The 21,068-nt window shown below is 42.1% G+C and overlaps 3 protein-coding genes across 14 annotated transcripts in view; 2 read left to right on the top strand and 1 right to left on the bottom strand.

Moving 5' to 3' along the window:
- Window positions 1–2,325, top strand: part of ABHD18 (abhydrolase domain containing 18) — a 37,458-nt gene extending 35,133 nt beyond the window's left edge. For all 6 annotated transcript variants that reach the window (XM_081303689.1, XM_081303688.1, XM_081303687.1 and 3 more), the window contains one exon: window positions 1,967–2,325. In XM_081303689.1, coding sequence (XP_081159815.1) covers window positions 1,967–2,018 — 52 coding nt within the window. In that variant the 3' untranslated portion in view covers window positions 2,019–2,325. The remainder of the gene's footprint in view (window positions 1–1,966) is intronic.
- Window positions 1–21,068, bottom strand: part of MFSD8 (major facilitator superfamily domain containing 8) — a 93,328-nt gene that overhangs the window by 68,597 nt on the left and 3,663 nt on the right. The window lies entirely within an intron of this gene.
- The window catches only part of LARP1B (La ribonucleoprotein 1B), a 98,241-nt gene continuing 97,183 nt past the window's right edge, over window positions 20,011–21,068 (top strand). For 4 of the 6 annotated variants that reach the window (XM_081303677.1, XM_081303676.1, XM_081303679.1 and 1 more), the window contains exon 1: window positions 20,391–20,989. In XM_081303677.1, the coding sequence (XP_081159803.1) occupies window positions 20,530–20,989 (460 nt within the window). In that variant the 5' untranslated portion in view covers window positions 20,391–20,529. Of the gene's footprint in view, window positions 20,106–20,390; window positions 20,990–21,068 lie in introns of those variants that run through there. The other 2 variants (XM_081303681.1, XM_081303680.1) reach the window with 1 other exon arrangement.

The raw sequence follows: 21,068 nt of genomic DNA, 5'->3' as shown, positions 1-21,068 counted from the left end.
TATCCACATTTGATCATAAAATATATTATTAGAATGTATTTATCACTAATGATAAATTAGTGATTTAGTTAGTAAATTAGTTCATGTAAGTCCTTAGATCAGTGCCTTGTACACAAGCTTTCAAAAAACTTCCAGCTTGGCCAGGGTTATGACTCAGTGGTAGAGTGCTTGCCTAGCATGCGTGAGGCATTGAGTTTGATCCCCAGCACCACTTAAAAATAAACAAATAAAATAAAGGTATTGTGTCCATCTCCAACTAAAAAACAAAAACAAAAAAAAAAACAAAAGACTGCCAACTGGGTAGCTATATAATAGAATTGTTTGTGAAGTGTTTAGCTCTTGTTTACCTAAGAAATAATTTTTTGTACATTGTTGCTTACCAAGTCCAACTTACAGAGGTCACCTTTTTGAGGTACAGACTAATTCTTCAACTCTGTAATATTTTGAAGAACATAATAAACTTTTCTTTTTATAGAATGATTTTTTTAAAACACCCATTCAGCATTTGAATTCTTGTCAGTTGGTAAGTGAGTACACCATCTATCCAGTATTCTAATGACCCTCTGGTAACAATCTAGGGTTGCTTTGATTGCTCAAGTCTTAAGTTCTGATATGTATGTGAATGCAGAGGGCCCATATGCTTGCAGTATTGAATTTCCTTTACTCTTCAGTGTAGCTAAATGGGAACATGACCAAAAGACATTAGGAATAGTAGATAGTCCAAGTCGGATGTAAAAACTCAAAATTGGAAGGCATTTAGCCTCCTGCCCCCCACCAGTTGTGCCAAAACTTAAAGCGGGGACTGGGGTTGTGGCTCAGCGGTAGAGCGCTTATCTAGAATGTTCGGTTCTGGATTTGATCCTCAATACCACGTAAAAATAAATAAAATAAAGGTGTTGTGTCCAACTACAACTAAAAAATAAATATTTAAAAGAAAAAAACAACTAAAGCAGGCCAGGTTGCCCAGCCTGTAATCCGAGCAACTCCAGAAGCTGAGGCAGGACAGCAAGTTCAAGGACTCCCTGGGCAACTTAGACACTGTCTGAAAATTCAAAGGGCTGGGATATATAGCTCAGGGGTAAAGCACTCTTGAGTTCATTTCCCATTATTGAAAAGAAAACTGTTCCCAACATATTAAGTCAACCAATTAACAGGCTGTCAGTTTTAAAGATAATGCTTAAATAAGTAGGATGTAAAATCAGTGTGATTTCTTAATTTTTATATGACTTTCTCTCCTTTCCATATTTTAAGATTTTCTGGATATTCTGTAGTGAAAATGTATTGTACAATAGCAGGGAAGCCCCAAATAAGCTTTCAAAATGTTTTATGGGAGACAGAACAATTTGCCAATTCCTTTTCAATTGAAATTTCAAAATAAATTAATTAACGTAGGAAGTCGGGCTTTTGATTCTGGAATGGGTTGTCAGGCTCTCTCCCCCTCTGAAGAGAGCTGGCATTCTCCCTTGAGTGTGTATTCTTTGCTTTACCCCAAAGGCATCTATGGAGATGGCCCCCATTCCCTTGAATATGTATCTACTTTCCTAAACTAGCCCATCTATGTCTTTTAAAAAAAAAATCAGTTGCCAGGAACATGTTCTTAGTAATAATCTGAAATACATTGAATCCCACATTCTGAAAAGTGACATAATTAATTTTCAACAAAGTGACAAAAAGATAATGAAAAGACACCAGTTTTTATCTTACCACTTACATCTGCTTTAAAAAGTGCTTTAGAAAAAGATGCTCCTGGAGACATCAGCAGTTGACATCTGAGGTTTTTCCAATTGTGTAGGTTATATGGATGCAAACCCTGCTCCACCTGATCCCTGCCTCTTCTGCAGCTGTTTGGAAAGGAAATTAGTGTGGGAACCACAGATAATTTTGGAAATACTTTCAGTAAAGGGGTTGTCTGCCCCCACTTCATTTTACTAATTACTTACAGCTTTTCCTCCATATTTAATTTTAGACAAGCCATCTATGATGCATTTGACCGCTTCCTCCGTAAATATGCCAACTGATTGGATCACTGTGTTATGCAATCAGCGAGCAGTTTTTACAAGAGAAATTTTTATCCTGTGACAATGTGAAGAACAAGCAGACAGCACTGGAGTCTGGAATTCAGTGTTACAGATCAGTCACCTATAAATTCTAAATACATTTCAGTAATTTTAAAACAATGTTTGAATTAAATAATCTTAAAGTATGGTGTTTCTGTTTGTGGGAATCCCATATGCTCAATATCTAGTCTATTATAACTGTTTATGAAAACTTTATATTTTCAATTATGAATAATTTATTAATTTAAAATAAATGTATCCATGGGAACATGTTGTTTTGTTTTGTTTTTTTCCAGTGCTGGGGATTGAACTCAGGGCCTAACACATGCTAGGCAAATACTTTACCACTGAGCCATATCCCCAGCCCCAAACCTATAAGTTTTTAATAAAATTGCTAAAACAAACAGATTGTTATATATCAACCTGTACTGTATGCCCTTATATGACATTTCTGCTATTAACTTGAGAAATATGTGCATATTTTTGATGCGTAGTGAACTTCTGTTTTCAACTCTAGTTAATTTTCTGCCATAGAAATACTTGTGATGTGTAAAATCAGTCTTACCTTTGAATTTTTAAAAATCTTAACTGCTTTGTAGACAAGTGCTTTTTAATAATTAAAGTGATTGCTGAATTATAAATAAGATGAATTTCACTGGGCTAGACTTTAAAATTTTACCAAAAATTAGGTTAGAAAATCGTGCCAAATTTTCACTTTGCCAGACATGGTGGTATACACCTGTAATACCAGCTGCTTAGGAGGCTGAGGCAGGACAATCACAAGTTTCAGCCAGCCTCAGCATCTTAGTGAGACACTGTCTCAAAAATAGGACTGGGGATGTTGTTCAGTGGTAGAATGTCCCTGTTTAATCCCCAATACTGAAAAGAGTTTCAATCCATGAAAAATGGAAATGGTTAATCTATTGCATTAACTGATGCTTACTCTTAACATTTTCTTGTATTCCTAATCTTCAATTTGCTAAACATCTGACTTTAGCCCAAAATATCTCACAGTTTTGACTTTAATTTCAGAATTCAGTAATCACAATAAAATTGAGTTGTCCTATGGAAACCTCATTTTGTAGAAAAACTTTATATACTATAGTTACTAATTTTTTGTAGGGGATTATATGGCTAGATTTGGTGGTTTCTTATGTTTAACTTCTTTAGCAGAAAACTAAAATGTTATAGAAAATATTGTTGGGTATCGTGTGAAGGTTTAGAGTAAATGTATTTAAGTTTTGTTTATTTGCAATCTTTGTTGTCACAAATTATTTTAAAATATGTATTTAATCTAGTAAGGATAGATGAATTAAAATGTGCCTTTGCAGCCTTTTTAAAGATTTTATCTGTAATACTTCATCAACTTAATTCTTACAACTATTTAAAAATTATTAATGTGAGTTCATTGATGGCAGACTAAGTAGTGACTTCTATAAAACACACTAACAGAGCACAGCTGTTAGCTAAGGCAATTTTAAATGTTCAGACTAGAATCTTCAGTTTTAAGTGAAAGTATAAAACCTCCTGAAGTTCTTCCACAAAATACCCTTTAAAGATGAAATTTAAATTTACTGACAACTGAATTGCAATGATTTTCTGTACCATGTATGTAGTAATGTGATACGATCAAATGTTTTCTGGACAATGGCTTTAGTAAAATCAGTACTTTATTCTTTTTCACATAAATATTTCTTATTAAGCAATAACATACTATGGTGTGTGATTTCTCTACAGGTAAAAGAATGAAATTTTGATATAGCTTTAATTAACTCTTAGGCATAGCTGATTTTTCCCAAATAAAATGTGAAAGTTCATTTTAAAAATTTCATCTCTCAACCAGATGTTTCAAGAACATTTTCATGTAACTGCCTAAATTGATTAATTCAAAGAGCAAGATATCTTTCCTTAGAATTTTTAATCTGCTCCCGGCAAAGTAGTGTAAGTTCTCTCTCTGTGTGTCTGTCTGTCTGTCTGTCTGTCTCTCTCTCTCTCTCTCTCTCTCTCTCTCTCTCTCTCTCACACACACACACACACACACACACGTATATGAATATATTATATATAGTCTTTGAGAAGAACTGTCTTCCATTTGAGAAATAGGTACATGAAATGTCAGAAATTCATGTAGACCCAAGTAGCAAACTGGTAGTCCACACAGGCCAATTTTGACCCATAGTTTTTTTATTTGGTATACATAATGTTTCAGAAGTGTTTGAGGCGGGTGCAGTGATGCACTCCTATAATCCCAGTGGCTTGGGAGGCTGAGTCAGGAAGATCACGAGTTAAGAGCCAGCCTCAGCAAAATCGAGGTGCTAAAGCAACTCAGTGAGACCCTGTCTCTAAATAAAATACAAAATAGGACTGGGGAAAAGTTTCTGGGACTGGGAGGATAACTCAGGGGTGCAGCACTTGCCTACCATGTGTGAGGACCTAGGTTGGATTTCCAGCACTGTTAAAAAAAAAAAAAAAGCCAGATTTCATGATTTTGCCAGTGTTATAATTACTATTAAGCATATGCATTTTAGATTATTTCTTAAGAGTGTATCTTTTTAATGTGGTGCTTTCTCAAAGATTATTAAATTAACACTGTAACTGAAATTTTAAAATTTTTGCAAATATTTTGTATTTCATAATAAAAGCCTATTTTAAAATTATTTGGTTTTTTTTGAGATGTATTATTTCAAGTACAGAAAACAATGTCATGATTGAATAATATGCCCAAGCTTGAATTGTATACATATTCCCCCTTACTCTATCTGTATAGTGAGGCAGAAATAGCAAGGGAATAGCAGAGCAGGATTAGTAACTAGAAAATTTTCTACATGGTGTGTGAACTCTGAGAAAAAAAAAAAACAAGCATTCTGACATCATACTTATCAATGTTTTTTCACTCAGTCTTGGATCTAATTACATTTATGTTAGTAAATATACTGTGAACAATTAAAATGAAGAGGTATCAATTAACCAAGGATTTAGTTAGGCTGGGAATAGAGTCTGGGTAGAGATGCTGTAGAATCTGAGTTCAGACATAAAAGATTATGGCAGGTGAAACAAAGGGAAGAGGTACATTGTGTTAAATTTACATCGTTATGACAAGTCACCTGAGAAACACCAACTTAAGAATAGGAAATGTTTATTTTGGCTCACAGCTTCATAGGTTTCAGTCCAGGGTCACTGGGCCCATGTCAAGGCAATACATCATAGTGGAGGAAAACGGCACTGCCTCATGACAGCCAGAAGCAAACAGGTAAGCCAGGGACTGGAGTCCCAATGCTCCCTTCCAGGGCCCACCCTCTATGAGCTAACCTCCTCCAACTAGGCCCCCACTTCCCCATAGCACTGTCAGTTAGGGACCAAGCCTTTAACACCTGAGCTTTGGGGGAATATTTAAAATCCAAACCATCACAACAGCCTAATTCTAGGAATATTCTTACAGCCATTATCCAAGGGGAAACCAATGACTATGAAGGATTTTGAGAACAGTTCTAGCTCAAAATTTTAGACCAAAACCTGAAAAGATTTCCTTAAGTATTAAAAGAACTAGTGTCCAGAGAAGAAAATGTAAACTGCTGCAGTCTTGGCTGGGCACAGAATCACGAGCCACCACACACCTTGTAGATTCAAACAGCAAATCTTTATTCCCGAACTCACACCGGCCTCTACACACACGTTCTGGGGAAATCCCAGTTCTGCCGCCGCCCAATTCACCTACTCCACCAGGCTTTTTTCCAAAAACTTTCTGAATCTCACAAGAACTCAACGGGAACTCAAGGATCCAGCCTGCCTGAGGCAGCAGGATACGCCCTATTTCCCCGCCCCCCAGGGTACACCTTAAACCTGGAACTTCCCTAAACCCAAGGACGGGATACTCCCTAAAACCTGATCAGCTCTAAACCCAGATCCGCCCTGGTCCTTGAGCAAGGTCACCTTACTAAAGCATACATGCAATGTCCCAGCGAATGTCCTCTAAGCAACATGGGGTACGCTGGCAAGGAAATTTCGATGCGTCATTCCTACTTGGCAATGGCCCTCAGCAGTAAACAACCACAAAAGTGTAATTTGTGCAGAAACCTATGACTGACAGGTGAAACCATCTACTTCTATGTGGTACATGGATAATTCCACAAAGAAGTTGCTACTCAGTGTGTTGAATAGATTAGCAGCAGCATCTGGGAGATTGTCAGAAACTCAGAATCCCAGGTTGCATCCAAACTGAGTCAGAATCTTTGAGCTATATCACCAGATTCAAATACACATGAATTACATAAAGAGTAATAAAAGTATGTCTAATTCTAAGAAGTACCCCTCTCTAGAGTCAGTGGTTCTTAAACTTTAGCTGTATAAGAACCACCTAAAGCCTTTAGTACACACACACACCCCATTTCTGTACCAGAGGGATCCAGAATCCCATCCCCAGAGCTGATGCAGTAAATCTGGTGTGGAACCAGAAATTTCCTAGGATACAGATGTGGGGGTCAGGGATATAGCTCAGTTGGTAACATGCTTGCATTGAATGCACAAGGCCCTGGGTTCAATCCCTAGTACCACACACACACACGCAAAAAGATGTGGGCTGTCTAGGAGACACTGTAAGAACTACAGTTCCAAATAGATCTCAAGCCTAGCTACAAATTAGAATCACCTGGGGAGTTGAAAAATAAATAAATAAAAGTGATGCTACAATTAGAATCATCTGGGGAGTTAAAACATAAACTCGATGCTCTGGCCTCACCCCAGATATTGAGTTGGTTTTGGTTTTTTCCCTGTTGTTTTCTTTTTTGCAGTAGATTGAATTTAGGGTGCTCTACTGCCCAGCTATAAGCCCCAGACTCTTTAGTTTGGAAAAGGGTCTTACTAAGTTGCCCAGCCTAGCTTTAAACTTGTGATCCTCCTGCCTCAGTGTCTGGAGTAGCTAGGATTAAGATGTGTACCACGTCGGGCTGGGGATGTGGCTCAGGCGGTAGCGTGCGGACCGGGTTCGATCCTCAGCACCCCATACCAACAAAGATGTTGTGTCCGCCGAGAACTAAAAAATAAATATTAAAAATTCTCTCTCACTCTCTCTTTAAAAAAAAATTTAAAAAAAAGATGTGTACCACGTCACCCAGCTACTATGTTGGTTTTTGTATATTGATTTTTTATTCTTTCAATCTTTGCTGAATATATTTATCAGCTGTAAAAGTGTTCTATTGGGCTGGGGATGTGGCTCAAGTGGTAGCATGCTCGCCCGGGTTTGATCCTCAGCACCACATACCAACAAAGATGTTGTGTCTGCCGAGAACTAAAAAAATAAATATTAAAAAAAATTCTCTCTCTCTCTTTAAAAAAAAAATTTAAAAAAATAAAAATAAAAGTGTTCTATTGGAATCTTTAGGTCTTCTAAATACAGGATTGATTCATCTACAAATAGAGAAAATTCGGCTTCTTCCTTTCCAATTGTATATCCCCTCCTTTTTATTCCTTATCTAATTGCTCTGATTAAGATGTCAATACCGGGGCTGGGGATGTGGCTCAAGCGGTAGTGCGCTCTCCTGGCATGTGTGCGGCCCCGGTTAGATCCTCAGCACCACATACAAACAAAGATGTTGTGTCCGCCGAGAACTAAAAAACAAATATTAAAAACTCTCTCTCTCACTATCCTCTCTCACTCTCTCTTAAAAAAAAAAAAAAGATGTCAATACTATGTTGAATAGGAGTAGTGAAGTAAACATCTTTGACTTGGTCTTGATTTTAAAGGAAAAGGCTTTCAGTTTTTCTCCATTTAATAAGGTGATGGCTTTGGGTTTGTCACATAGACCCTTTATTATGTTGAGGTCTAATTCTTCTACCTCTAGTTTCTTCATGGTTTTTATTGTGAAAAGGCATTGAATTTTGTTTTTTCTGCAGCTATTGACGTGATCACGTGATTTTTCTGTCCTTGATTCTGTACATGTATTGCATCATATTCATTGATTTGTATGTTAAACCATCCTTGTGCCCTGGAATGAAACCACCTTGATCACTGTGTATGGTGTTTTTAATGTGTTATTGAATTCAGTTTGCAAGCATTTTATTGACTTTTTGGTGCACATTCATTAAGGATATTGGTCTACAATTTTCTGTCCAAGTGTGTCTTTTTTCTAATGGTACTGGCTTCAAAGAATGAGTTTGGAAGCATTTCTTCCATTTCTGTTTGTTGGAATAGGTTGAAGAGCACTGGTGTCAGTAATTAAAGGTCTGGTAAAATTCAGCCATAAATCCATTCAGCCCAGGGCTTTTTATTACTGCTTCAATGTCATTGCTTGTTATTGGTCTGTTAAGACTTTTTATATACTCTTGGTAGATTGTACATGTCTAGAAATTCATCCATTTCACCTAGATTTTCCAATTTATTGGAATATAATTTTTCAAAATAGTCCCTAGTGACCCTCTGGACTTTAGTGGGATCTGTTGTAATATCTACATTTTTGTCTCTGATTTTATTGATTTGAGTGTTCGCTTTCTTCTGGTTAGTTTGGCTCACATTTTTCAATCTTGTTTATCTTTCCAAAGAACCAGGGCTGTTTCACTGATCCTTTGTATTGTGCTTTTAGTCTCTTAATTCATTAATTTCAGCTCTCATCTTTATTATTTCTTTCCTTCCACTGATTTTAGGTTTGATATGTACTTGTTTTTCTTGAGATGCACCATTAGGTTATTCATTTGGGATTGCTCTGATTTTTTAAAAATATCTTGGGCTGGGGATGTGGCTCAAGCAGTAGCGCGCTCGCCTGCCATGCGTGCGGCCCGGGTTCGAACCTCAGCACTACATACAAAGATGTTGTGTTCGCCCGCCGAGAACTAAAATAAATAAATATTTTTAAAAAATAAAATAAAAAATAAAAATATCTTGTGGGGTTTTTTTCCTCTAATTTTTTTTTAGTTGTAGTTGGACAGAATACCTTTATTTTATTTATTTTTATGTGTTGCTGAGGATCGAACCCCATGCCTCACACATGCTAGGCAAGTGCTCTACAGCTGAGCCACAACCCCAGCCCCTGTTCTGATTTTTTAATGTAGGCACTCATAGCTATACCATCCCTCTTAGAACTGCCTCTGCTGTGTCCTACAGGCCATCGTATGTTGTATTTCCATTCACTTATTTCCCCCAATTTCTTCAATGCCCCATTGATTATTCAGAGAATGCATGTTGCTGGGTGTAGAGGTACATGTCTATGATCCCAGTGATTCAGGAAGCTGATAGGAAGATCACAAGTTCAGGTTCAGCCTCAGGAACGTTATGAGACCTTATCTCAGAATAAATAAAAATACTAAAAATGGCTGGGGGTGTGCTCAGTGGTAAAGCACCCCTGGGTTAAATATCTGGTACCAAAACAGACAAACAAAAAATGCATTGTTCAGTCTCCATGTGTTCATATACTCTACTTTCTCTTGCTGTTGATTTCTAATTTCACTTCATTATGCTCTAATAAGATACAAGAAATTGGGGCTGGGGATGTGGCTCAAGCGGTAGCGCGCTTGCCTGGAATGCATTCGGCCCGGGTTCCATCCTCAGCACCACATACAAACAAAGATGGTGTGTCTGCCGAAAACTAAAAAAAAATAAATAAATATTTAAAAAAGTCTGTCTCTCTCTCTCTCTCTCTCCTCTCTCTCCCCCCTCTCTCTCTCTAAAAAAAAAAAGTTATAAAAAAGATGCAAGAAATTATTCCAATTATTTTTTTCTTGATGAAAACTTGCTTTATAGCCTAATATAAGATCAATTTTGCAGGAACATTCCATGAGCTGTTGAAAAAGAAGTATTCTGCTGATGTGGGATGGAATATTCTGTGGATATCTGTTAATTCCATTTGATCTATGAGGTAGTTTAATTTTGTTCTGACTGTTCAATTTTGTCTGGATGATTTATCTTTCAGTGAGATCGGGGTTTTGAAAGTCCCCAACTATTATTATATGGAGCCGACCAGTCCCTTTGTGTCAAGTAGTGATTGTGCTATGTAGTTAAGTACATGGACTTTGGGGCATAAATATTTATAATCCTTTTATCTTCTTGCTGAATTGTTCCCTTTGCTAATGATTTTCTTTGTCTCTTCTAATTTTGGCTTCAAGTCTGCTTTTGAACATGTAAGGATTGCTACTCCTGCTTGTTTCCAGATTCCATTTCCATGGAATATCATATTCTTTCTTTTCAGTCTCTGAATTTGTTTGTGCAGCCAAGTTTAAGAACCATTGTGGTAGCTGGGCATGATGGCACACACCTGTACTCCCAGCAACTTAGAAGGCTGAGGCAGAAGGATCACAAGTCAAGGCCAGCCTCAGCTACTTAGCAAGGCCCTAAGCAACTTAGCAAGACCCTGACTCAACTTAAAAAAAAATTAAATTAAATGGGCTAGGGATGTGGCTCTGGTTAAGCATTCCTGGGTTGAATCCCTGGTACCAAGAAAAAACATTGTGCTGCTAGCCATGGTGACACACACTTATAATTCCAGTGACTCAAGAAGTTGAGGCAGGAGGATCACAAGAACAAGGCCAGCCTAGGCAATGTAGTGAGTACCTGTATCAAAATAATGAAAAGGGTTATAATTGTGTCTCCAACTAAAGCACCCCTGGGGTCCAATCTTCACTATATTAAGAAAACAAACAAACAAACAAACAAAAATCATTGTTATACAAAGGTCTGAAGGAAAAAGGGAAGGATGTGATTTCCTATGAAATCATGAAATCAACACAGATTTGGTAAGGAATTCTTGGTATTCTAGGTATTGTCAGCACTCAACAGTTAAAAGAGTAGCCAAAGTGAATAGTGTTTCATCTGTTTCTTCTGTTTTGTTCTGAGTAGGTGTGTTAGAGCAGAATGAGCTGAGGGTGAATTTTGGTACTTGTGTGTAGCAGAGATTCTCTAAATCATCAACATCTTTAAAGCATCTCTGTAACTTAAGAGAAGAGTATGAACAAAGAAGAAATATCAACTATTAACATTAGGCTTTTCTTTCTTCAAACAAAAATTCTATCTGTCCTTTTTAATCCCATGAAATTGCTAGTAGTAGAAGACTTCCTTGTTGTTGAACTGGGGATTAAACCCAAGGGCATTTTACCCCTGAGCTTCTTCATCCCCAACATTTTTTTTCTTTTGAGACATGGTCTTGCTAAGTTGCTTGGGGCCTCTAAATTTCTAAGGCTGGCCTGGAATGTGCAACCCTCCTGCTTCAGTCTCCTGAGTTGCTGAGATTACTGATAATTGCTTCTAATATGATTCTATTAATGAGAGGAATGGAATCTTTTCCAGGGATAATACATTTAATTGGGGTTCAAAGTTTGTGTTTCCTATCATCAAAATCTGTTGCAGACACTCGTGTTAATGCTGATCTATCATGATATTTAAAATATTCAACTTTAATTAGGTACTGCCAAATACTGATATCGTCTCTAAGCAAATGCTTTTTATCAAACATATTCACCATTTGGGAAGAGTTTGTAGGATTTTATTAGATTCTTCTCCTGATATTTTCCTTGTAGCTTTTTTTTTTTTTTGCAACAATAGGAAGTGATGGCAGCAATACACATGGCAGCCACAGACGTACGTAAACGAATGCACATGACTGTATTTATTCCAATAACATTTTGTTTATAGAAATGAAATTTCGATTTTATGTGTCTCAAAATAGTCTTCCTGTTTATTTATTTTTACCACTGCAAAATGTAAAAGCCATCCAGATGCAGTGGCACACACTTGTAATTCCAGCAATTTGGGAGGCTATGGCAGGAATTGGCAAGTTTAAGGCCAGTCTGGGTAATTCTTTGTCTGTCCCAAAATAAAAAGGATAGGGATGCAGCTCAGTAGTAGAATGTCTCTGCGTTCAATGTCCAGTCCCCGCCCCAACCCCCCCCCCCACACACAAACACAGTAAAAACTTTGCAGCATGTACCTGTATAAAAACAGGTGGTGACCCAGGCCATGGTTGGCCAATTCCACATCCAGATCCAGATAATCCATGTAACCCTGAGTTGTTTTCTAAGCAATATAATGCTTATGATTGCCTGGGAATGGAGCAGCTATACAGTAGTAAATATGGTTGTTCGTATTTACAGGACATATAATAAGAAATTTTGAGTTGGATGGAGGTGTAGCATTTGCATTCAGAGTTAAGATTTAATCATGGGAACCGATTTTTGCTCTTCCGTCAGTTTTGTTTGTTTTGTTTGAGGTACTGGGGCATGAACCCAGGGCCAGCACACTGCCCCTGAGCTGCACCTCCAGAGAACTTCTTGACATTTTTTTGCTTTAGCTGCCCCAAAGCTCAAAGTCAAACTGGAACCCAATGCTATAACTCTTCAGTCCTCCAGTTTCCTTCCTTGATTCCTGTGTTTTTCTCTAAGCATTGAAAATTTTTTAATGAATTAGTTTGCATTTTAAGTTGCCTGTAGAAAAAAAGCATAAAAAATTTTTTGAAAAGCTTTGCACACCTCCATAAATGATGCTGTTAACAAAGCAAAAGAGGAGAATGTCGAGTGGGGTCTGATTAGTTAACTTTCTGAAGATGATTTTTGTATTGAGTTCTTGATTCTCTATGCTCAGAATGTCAGAGGTAGAATGTAGTCCTACCTTTTAATCCAATTCCAGACTTACCAAATTGAGATTTCTAGTAAATCCATGAATTTACTAGAATTTGGGGATCTAAGATTAGGATCCCCTGACCCACATGTCTTCTTGGCATATGATATTTTATAGGTGAGAGAGCTGAGGCCCAGTGAGTGAAGTGACTGTCGGGCTATCACATATGTGATAGGCATGGGTGAAGTGCACAGCATCCAGTCTTCTTAGAAAATTTACTTTGTTAGGCAGGGCTGGGGGGAACAGTTGCACATTAGTTAGTTTCCATTCATACTATATAACAGGAAAATCACATCAAGAACTTTTGTGGTACTGGGTGGTGAACCCAGAGACACTCCACCACTCAGCTACATCCCCAAGTCCTTTTTACTTTTTTTTTTAAGTTTTTTTAATTTGTTTTAATTATTTACACATGACAGTACAATGATCTTGACATATCATACATTTGAATCAGATGGGATCTTTTTACTTTTTTAAAGTTTTAAGAATGGGTCTTTACCTGCTGAGCCTGGCTGAGAACTTGCAATCGTCCTGCCTCAGCCTTCCAAGTCAGGGGATTACAGGCTTCTGACACTGTGCCTGGCAAGACACAGTGTGAAGTGTATGTGAAGCTTGCTCATACAGTTCTGGGCCCATGACTTCACTGATGCTAATACAGATCCTTCAGTTCTTGCTTCTGTTGCATGATTGCTTCACCGCACATGTCAACAGGCAGAGGCCAACAGTGCCTTAACATTGCTATCAAAATAGTTTTGACTTTGCAGACTTCCTGAAAGGAACTCCAAGACCCCAGGGTTTATGAACCACAAATTATAAATCTATTAACATAGGACATAGCTTTTCTTTTATTTTTCAGTACAAGGGGTAGGACATAGCTTTTTTCTTTTTCAGTACAGGGGGTAGAACCCAGAACCTGGTGCATACCAGGCAAGCAGTATACCCCTGAATTACATCCCCAGCACTTTTTAATTAAGACAGTTCTCACTAAATTGCCCAAACTGGCCTTGAGTTTGTGATCCTCCTGCCTCACCCTCCCGAATAGCTGGCTTATCGGCCTGAGCCAGAGTGCCTGGGTTAGGATGTAGTCTTAAATACCTCCATTAGCAATGTTTAGGCAAAGCAGAATTAAAGGGCTAGACCAGAGTGGCCAGAAAAACAGGAGGTAAACAATGAGTGTTTATGGAATTAATGTAGTATCCAGGAAGCAGGGGAGAGTAATCAAGAACTTGTGGAAAAATAAAAACTTTTCCAGAAAAATTAATAACCACATTCATGTATCTAACTGACATGAAGTAAGAATTTGCTGATTATCTTATACTAGTATGGTATATGATATGAATCCACTGGATCTTGTTTGTAGGGAATCCTGACACTGAAATGCGGTCCTAAGCACATCACGTTGTTCTGCATGAGAAACTTCCACCCACTTATAAGCCAGATCAAGTCGTTTACAGATTCTTAATTTTTTTTTTAGTTGTCGGTGAACACCATACGTATATTATATTATATTTATTTATTTATTTTCATGTGGTGCTGAAGATGGAACCCAGTGCCTCACACGTGCTGGGCAAGCACTCTGCCACTGAGCTATAACCCCAGCCCCGTTCACAGATTCTTAAATTCTAAAACCAACATACAACAAAGCACAGTAAAGAAATTGTGGTCACACAACAGAGTGTACCTTGTGTGACCACCTCAGCTATGCTGGGGGGGAGTGGCAAAGCTGGCATTTGAAACCAGGCGACCAGCTTCAGCTGAACCCTTGTGCTGCTACCTTTTTTGTTTTTCAATTAAACTATAGGTTATCATTTGCATGGAGGATAAGAAATTAGTGCTTTTTTTTTTTTTGTAGGTGTCTGGGGAGGTAGGGGTACTGGGGACTGAATTCAGGCGCATTCTGCCTTGGAGCTGCAACCCATCCCCCGCCCTTTTTAAAACTGGGGAAGAATACCTTAGATTAGGTAGAGGGAAGTGATGGGAGGGGAGGGGAGGGGACATGGGGATAGATAGCAGAATGAAACAGACATTATTACTCTATGTATATATGTGACTGCTTGACCAATGATTCTGCAACAGGTACACTCAGAAAAATGAGAAATTATATCCCTTCTAAGTATGATATAAAAAATACCATCATATATAACTAATTAAAACAAATTTTAAGGGCTGGGGATGTGGCTCAAGCGGTCTGGCATGCATGCGGCCTGGGTTCGATCCTCAGCACCACATACCAACAAAGATGTTTGTTGTGTCTGCCGAGAACTAAAAAATAAATATTAAAAATTCTCTCTCTCTCTCCTCTCTCACTCTCTCTTAAAAAAAAATTTTTTTTAAACTTAAAATAAAAAAAAATTTGAGACAGAATCTCTCTACATTTCTCAGGCTGCCCTTGAAACATGTCTTCCTGTCTCAGCGTCCTGAGTTACCTGGATTAGAGACGTGAGCCACTTCCTGGCAAGGGGAGTTCTGGCTGGGAAGGAGGGAGGGTGAAGGCCTTATCAGACCTACATCAGCACTGATCCTTGTAGACAGAGGCAATAGGAAGTGTTCAGCTCTGGGAAAAAATGTGATGACAAACAAGGCCCAAGACTCTGTAACCTGGAGGTAGTGATAGTTCAGTATTTCTTGTTAAAACAAAACACTCCTCTTTTTTGTGGTTCCGGAGCAAATCCAGGTCTCACACATGATAAGCAAACACTCTACCACTAAGTTAAGCTCTCAGACGCTTTTTAAATTTTTTATTTTGAGACAGGATCCAAACAAATGACCCGGGTTGGCCTCAGATTTGCCTTCCTCCAGCCCCAGTCTCCTGATTAGCTGGGATTATAGGAGCATGCCATTGTCCAGTTACAAAATATCTTTTTTTTTTTTTAATTTTTTTTAGAGAATTTTAATATTTATTTATTTTTTTTGGTTTTCGGTGGACACAACATCTTTGTATGTGGTGCTGAGGATCGAACCCGGGCCGCACGCATGGCAGGCGAGCGCGCTACCGCTTGAGCCACATCCCCAGCCCTAAAAAATATCTTCTTAAAAATGGTTATTTTGTGGGGTTGAGGTTGTGGCTCAGCGGTAGAGCATTCACCTAGCACATGTGAGGCCCTGGGTTCAATCTTCAGTACCACATAAAAATGAATAAAATAAAGGTACCGTGTGCGTGTGCAACTACAACTAATATATATATATATATATATATATATATATATATATTTTTTTTTTTTTTAATTGTTATTTTGTGGGAAGTTAAAAGAATCTTTAGGTTCAGTTTTATCTTCTACTTAGAGATCTTTGAAACAAATTATGTCTGATCCATTTTTTGCAACTTTAGTGTCTAATACAGCGCCATACACACTAGGATTTTGCCAGTCTGACCTAAACTGTACTGTAATTAGGAAGACCTTAAAGTTCTCATGGAACTTTAATTTCCTGGGGGGAGAGGAAAAGGAGTGGGTTCAATCACCTGAGGATATATTAGCATACACTAAACAGGAAAAACAGGATTCACTTTGCAAAGGCTTATTTGAAGAACCTGATCATCAAGATCATGTAAGAATAACTTCATGTATTTCATAACTCCTGAGGGTGTAGGGGACCATTCTTCCTTTTAAAAGATAACTCTATGCCTGTTCTCCAGATTCCAATTTTCCATCACAATTTAAGAAAAATAATTGGATCTTTAACCTCAGTACTTCAGTAAAATTAAGGTCACCCATACTTGGTCAAATTTATTTAAAAAGCAATAAAAGTTGGTAGCATCGTTTTGAGCTAGGGACTATGCTAGGCACTTCATACATATTGTCTCACATAATCCTCACAATAATTTTATTTATTAATTTTGCAATACTGGGGATTGAATTCAGAGGCTCTACTACTGAGCTAGATCACAAGTCCATTTTTTTTTTTTTTTTTTGAAACAGGGTTTTGCTAAGTTGCTGAGGCTGGTCTCCAACTTGTGTTCCTTCTTCCTCAGCCCTTTCAGTCACTGAGATTACAGATGTCCGCCACCCCCCACCCCAGTTATCACAATAATTTTATCAAATAGTTCAAAGTGGAGGCAAACAGGTCAGTTAAGAAGCTGTAACACTATTACAGAGGGATGATGACAGCTTGGAGTTGGGTGTTGGCAGTAGAGAAAGCAGGAAGAGCTGAGTCACCCAGGAGGTACAATCAATTGGCCCTAGTGAGTGCCTGGAACACTGTAGGCACTGCTTGAGATATCCAAGTGAATGAACTAGCTGAGAAGGGTGAGGAAGGTGGGTCTGAAAGGGTAACTCCTTGTTTTCCTTTGTTTTGTATTTGGTACCAGGGACTGAACCCAGAGATACTTAACAACTGAGCCACATCCCCAGCCCTTTTTATTTTTTATTTAGAGACAGGGTCTCACTAAGTTGCCTAGGGCCTCACTAAATTGCTGAGGCTGGCTTTGAAGTTGTGATCCCGGCCTCATTCTCCCCAGCTGCTGGGATTCAGGCGTGTGCCATTGCCTAGGTTCTACTGACTGGACTCTGGTGCCACCCACTAAGAGAAAAGGGAAGAAGTAGTCAAAGGGCACTATTCTGTTCTCCCACCCACAGGCCTTGCCCCATGGCAGTGTTCCTCCAGGCCAAGGCAAATAATCTCTACCCAAGGGCAAACAAGCCATGGATTGGCTAAGTACTGGCAAGATTTTTTTTTAAGGGTTGTAAGATTAAATGCTCATGTCAGTTATTTTCTGAGGCTTTCTGCCACACACTGAAGGGTTATCAAGAGCAGCAGTCATTAGAGCTGCTGCAAGAACACGATTTTCACTGGGGGAACAGCACAGTGGCTGTTCAGATGGCTGGCTGAACACAGGTTTAGAAGATCTTGGTGTAGCGAGGACAAATCAGCATACACAACACAGCCTTGCTTCTCAAATTCAAGAAACCCCATTAACTTACTACCGGCGCAGTGAGAATGTTCTGTGAAGAATACGTTTCCAGATCACCCCCACTCTGGGTGAGGCAGGGAAAGGGGGGCAGGTGCCAACACACTAGCAGACTGTACTGGGCCCCTCTCATGCTCTGGTGGTAGCAAGGGGATTTTTTGGCAGCTGCAGCAGCTAGATTAGGGGAGGAAGAGGCCACCCACCAATCACTCCTTCTCAAAGCTATATTTTTGTGTTCACAGAAGAGGTCTCTTTTAGAGCTCCCCAAATTAACAATCTTTGGGCAACCATCTCTATCCTTCTGAAAAGGGCACTCTTTATAATAACAGGCTTCAGAGACTCCCCAGCCAGTTACACCTCATAGGTACACCAGTACGCGGGGATGCACTAAAGAGTGACAGATCTCAGACTTGCTGTCATATTTTTCACCAAGTATTCTGATGGCAACATTAGCCTGTTTATGGCAACAGATCAAATCTGGATGATCTTTAGCCATAAGGGGATGGCAGAATGACTCAGTCTTTCTTCCTGGGTTATGTTGCCCAGCTTGCCTCAGATTCCTGGACTCAAAGGATCCTCCTGCCTTTGCCTCTGGAGTAACTGGGATTACATACCTAAACACCTGCCTGGCTCCTCCTTGATTTTGAACTGCTAGCAGAGAAAAAATCTGGAACATAGCTGCAAAGGCAGAAGGAAGTTATAGAATGGAGGTTAGCAGTGGCAGCTGGATTGAGGTCATGGCAAAATCCGATGGAACTTCATAATTTGAAGGACCACTTACAAGTGTGGGCCAGAGTCAGAAAAACAACAGTCATAGTACAGTGCCCCAAGAGCTGGTGGCTATTGCCCCTGGGTCTGGTTAACCAGGCAAAGGGAAGAAAAGGAGAGGGCAGTGGTACAGAGGGCTCTGCAGCCAACCCTGGTGACCAGTCTCCAGAATAAGAGCCAGGACCTTTCCATCTCCTGCAGACATTTCCCACTACCTGAACCCACCAGGACACCACGGAGGGTGTGGGAGCCAGTGGGTGCAATCTGAACAGGTTAGCCTTCTTGGCACAAGCACAGGGGAAGGGTGAGGAGTGGACATGGAAGGTAGAAACAAGACAGGCCATGAGGTTTCAAAGAGGCAGTGAAGTGGAAGCAGAAGATCCCATTGGTATTCAGAGGAGGGGCAGTGTTGGGATCCTCTGTAGTAGGACCCCAACACCTGTTGTGAGCCCACATCAATCTCCATCTGCTCTCCCTGCAAGCATGCACTCCTCCCAAGGATTCCTCTTGCTTTCCTCCATCCACCCTTCAGCTGTACTGGAGAAATCCTGACAAGACTTTTCACAAGCAAATCTGGGTGTGGTCACACCTATAATCCCAGCTAGTGAGAAGCTGAGGCAGGAAGATCAAAATTTTGAGGCTAGAGGGGGTAACTGAGTAAGACTTTGTCTCCAATAACAAAGAAAACCACCACAGTAGCTCCAATAAATGAAACTTCAAAGAGCCGTTTCATAGGGGTGCTTTGCCACTAAGCTTAGTCCCCAACCTTTATAAAAATTTTTTAGAAAGGGTCTCACTAAGCTGTTAAGGCTGTCCTCACACTTGCAATCCTCCTGCCTCAGTCCCCTAGGTGACTGGGATTACAGATGGGCAACACCATGCCCAGTTCAACTGATTCAGTCTTTGTTCTTTTTAGATATACATGACAGTAGAGTGAAGTCTGACATACTATCCATACATGGAGTATAATTTATTCTAATCATTTTTTTTTAAAGAGAGAGTGAGAGAGGAGAGAGAGGAAAGAGAGAATTTTTAATATTTATTTTTTAGTTCTCGGCGGACACAACATCTTTGTTGGTATGTGGTGCTGAGGGTCGAACCCGGGCCGCACGCACGCCAGGCGAACACGCTACCGCTTGAGCCACATCCCCAGCCCACGACCCCATTCTTGTGGCTGAACATGATGGGGAAGAAAAACTTCCACCTGAACATAATAAACATCATTAATTAGGTATAGGCACCCAGAACCAACATCATCTCAAAACCGAATGCCAAGTACAAAGATTTTACCTGATTAATCAAAATGTATTTGTGCTACTTTAACATTATCCATTCCACGAAAAAACTATTCTGGGCAAGCAGTTTATTTGCAATCCAGCGCCGCCGTCCCAAGCGACAGGTAATCAACACTTGAAGAGCCGCGGAGGGTCGGCTCTTCCCCTCCAGCGGGCTCGCGGGCGGGGCGCGGCCCGGGGTCCCTCCCGTTACCTGCGGACGACCGCACCCAGCGGCCCATCGGGCTCAAGGTTACGGGCGCCGCCCTGCGCCGCCGCGCCGCGCCGCGCCCCGCGACCCCCGCCCGCGCCACGTGCGCCCCGCCCGCCCGCCGCGGGTCACAGAGGCGAGCGCGCCCCGCCCTGCGCCCGGGGCCCTGGCGGCCTGCGGGGCCCGCCCTCGCCTCCCTCCCGGGCGGCCGCGGGGGCGGGGCCGGCCCTGGGCCCGCGGCACCGGGCGGGCTAGTTAGTCGGCCGCCGAGCGCGGCCCGGCGAGGCGGCAGCCGGTGAGTAGCCACGTCACGCCGCTCCGGGAGGCCCCGCCCGCCGCCCCGGGCCGCCCCCCGCACAGCGCCTCCGCCCCGCCCGCAGTTACCGGCCCGGGCGGCGCGCGCCCGGCGGACCTGGCTGCGGCCGCGGCCCCGGCGGGCGGCGCCTCCGCGGGGTGGGCGCTCGCGGCTCCGGGCGGCGCGGCGCGCGCTGGCGGGCTGCGGGCGTGCGCGGCGAGGCCCCGGGCCGGGGCGGTTGGCGCTGCGTTCGACGCGGGCAGGGCAGCACGCCCGGCGCTGCACGGCCTCGGCGGTGGCCACGGCCGGGCTCCGGGCGGCGAGGTCCCAGGCCGGAGCCAGCCAGTGCCCCGGCGCAGAGACGCGCGGCCGAGCGCCCCGGCCCCGGGCGTCCCCTGGCCGGGGAGGTCGGGACGGGCGGACGATGTCTGCTCGCGCCCCGGTGTCCGCCGCTCGCTCTCGGGAGGACCTGGCGGCGGCGGCGGCGGCGGAGAGAGAGTCGCTGACGGCCGCGGCGAACCGGCCGGCCGAGCAGCCGCCCCCGCCGGAGCGGGAGGGCAAGGAGGCGGCGAGGGCCGCCACGAGCGCGGGGGCGCGGGGAGAGCCGTCGCCGTCGCCGGCGCCGGTGCTGGGCCACAGCGTGCCCCAGGCGGCTGTGCCCGTGCGGCCGCTGGCGCTGCACCTGGCGCACAAGGCGCGCGGGCCCGGGGGCCCCTTCGGCGGGGAGCCGCCGGCCGAGGACGCCCGGGAGCCGCCGGCCGCGGCCGGCCCTGAGGAGAAGCCGCCGCCGCCCAAGGAGAACCCCTGGACCAAAAAGCCTCCCCAGCACTCGTCCCCCGCCGCGACCGGGCCGCCGCCGCCCGCGCTGGAGACCCTGCAGGCAGGTCGGTGCGGGGCACGGGCGCGGCGGGCGGCGGGGGGGCGCCCGGCCGCCCGAGGTGCGGGCTCCTGGGTGTCATTCAC

The sequence above is a fragment of the Spermophilus citellus genome (genome assembly GCF_964194105.1).
Source record: "Spermophilus citellus genome assembly, chromosome: 8".
In the NCBI taxonomy this organism is placed as follows: Eukaryota; Metazoa; Chordata; class Mammalia; order Rodentia; family Sciuridae; genus Spermophilus; species Spermophilus citellus.
This window is presented reverse-complemented; position numbering and strand designations above follow the sequence as displayed.